A 1293-nucleotide genomic window follows, 5' to 3' on the forward strand; every position below is an offset into this window, starting at 1 on the left:
TGTTCTGTTGAAGAAAAGCTAACGATGTCGCGGCAGCTTTCCATTGCTTTTTTGATCATGGATAATTCCGACTCGCGTCCTGAAACTCCAGCGAATCGCTCTATACGCAACAAGAGGCAACTGCCGGAACACCATTCTTTGGGAGAGCTTTTGGATATCCTGCCAGTTCTTCTGCTTCTACTCCCTCCTACCAGGATCAGAAGAAGCCGCAGAAACACCAATCCAGGCTGCTAGAATGCCAACGAGCCTGGAGGTGCGACCTAGTCGAGCTTCTAGCATCGTATCGACGATAACAAATTCTACGATCGCTACACTACAAGACGATGACCGAAGCACTCGAAGTGCTCGAAGCATTGATCTCATGTTAGGCGGAAGGTTATTCCATATCAACCGAGATGGTTCGAAGATATCTAGCTCATCAGATAACGACCTCCCTCCGTATTCTCCTTCCCTGCCAACCTATGCGCAGTCCAGCAACCATGTTGATACCAGTTTTCGCAATGGCCCACAGCCACCTGAGCTAGTTACTTCAACCGCACGTACACCTTCGCCGCTGGCTGCCCCTGCACCAAAAAGCCGCATACATATTCCGTTTTGGACGGACAGATCCCGCCATCGCCGACTATCATCAAGCACATCACAGAGCAATGCTAAACCTGCTCTGGGGCGACTAAATTCAAACTCGATGTTTGACTTATCAAAGCTACCAAGCGCAAGCCTGTCCAACCCAGAGTCACAACCAATGGAGGAGAATGGCGTTTATCGCAGCCCATGGGTTATTACTGGACCGGAAAGGATATCAATCGTTTCTAAAGGGCGTTCTGCCTCTCAAGGCAACATACCGGAAAGTGTACATTCTTGGTATGAGAATAAAGACCCAAAACACCATCTTAGGCGCAGGAACGGCATTCGACTTCCCAGACTCTTCACCAGTTTAACAAATATTAAGTTTGGCAGTACATCCGACCAAGACCAAGACCCCCCTTCACCTAGCAGCCGGATTATACAATCGGCAGGCCCCAGCTGCGGTACATACCAGAGAAAATACGCACAGTCACCCGTATTCACCGCACGTAGCTCCACCAGTGGATATCCCACTCCTTCATACTCAACCCACCTGTCCCCAGAAGACGGGGCCCCTCAACGCAGGCCCTCGCTCCCCAATATCCCCATGCTCTCTCTAGCCGTCCCCCAGAGCCCGGTAAAAGTCGAAGAGGGCCATGTAGATATTGAACCCCCGCCCCCGATGGAAAGACGAGAATGACGTTAGTATCCACTACACGCGGCTAATCC

The 1293-nt window shown here is 50.9% G+C and overlaps 1 protein-coding gene across 1 annotated transcript; it reads left to right on the plus strand.

Annotated features, from left to right (window-relative positions):
- Positions 1–37: 37 nt before the first annotated feature.
- Positions 38–1293, plus strand: BDCG_08943 (uncharacterized protein). Its single transcript, XM_045424720.1, has 2 exons — positions 38–861; positions 950–1293. Exons 1-2 carry the CDS (start codon positions 236–238, stop codon positions 1182–1184), a joined length of 861 nt encoding a protein of 286 aa, XP_045273376.1. The 5' UTR covers positions 38–235; the 3' UTR covers positions 1185–1293.

This window comes from Blastomyces dermatitidis (genome assembly GCF_000003525.1).
Source record: "Blastomyces dermatitidis ER-3 genomic scaffold supercont1.12, whole genome shotgun sequence".
In the NCBI taxonomy this organism is placed as follows: Eukaryota; Fungi; Ascomycota; class Eurotiomycetes; order Onygenales; family Ajellomycetaceae; genus Blastomyces; species Blastomyces dermatitidis.

What these genes read in the sequence shown, in the direction of transcription:
- BDCG_08943 (XM_045424720.1), top strand. Translation starts at nt 236, where the DNA reads ATGCCAACGAGCCTGGAGGTGCGACCTAGTCGAGCTTCTAGCATCGTA. An exon ending in CCGGAAAGTGTACATTCTTG is followed by an intron (nt 862 to 949) that starts GTATGAGAATAA and finishes ACAAATATTAAG; the next exon opens with TTTGGCAGTACATCCGACCA.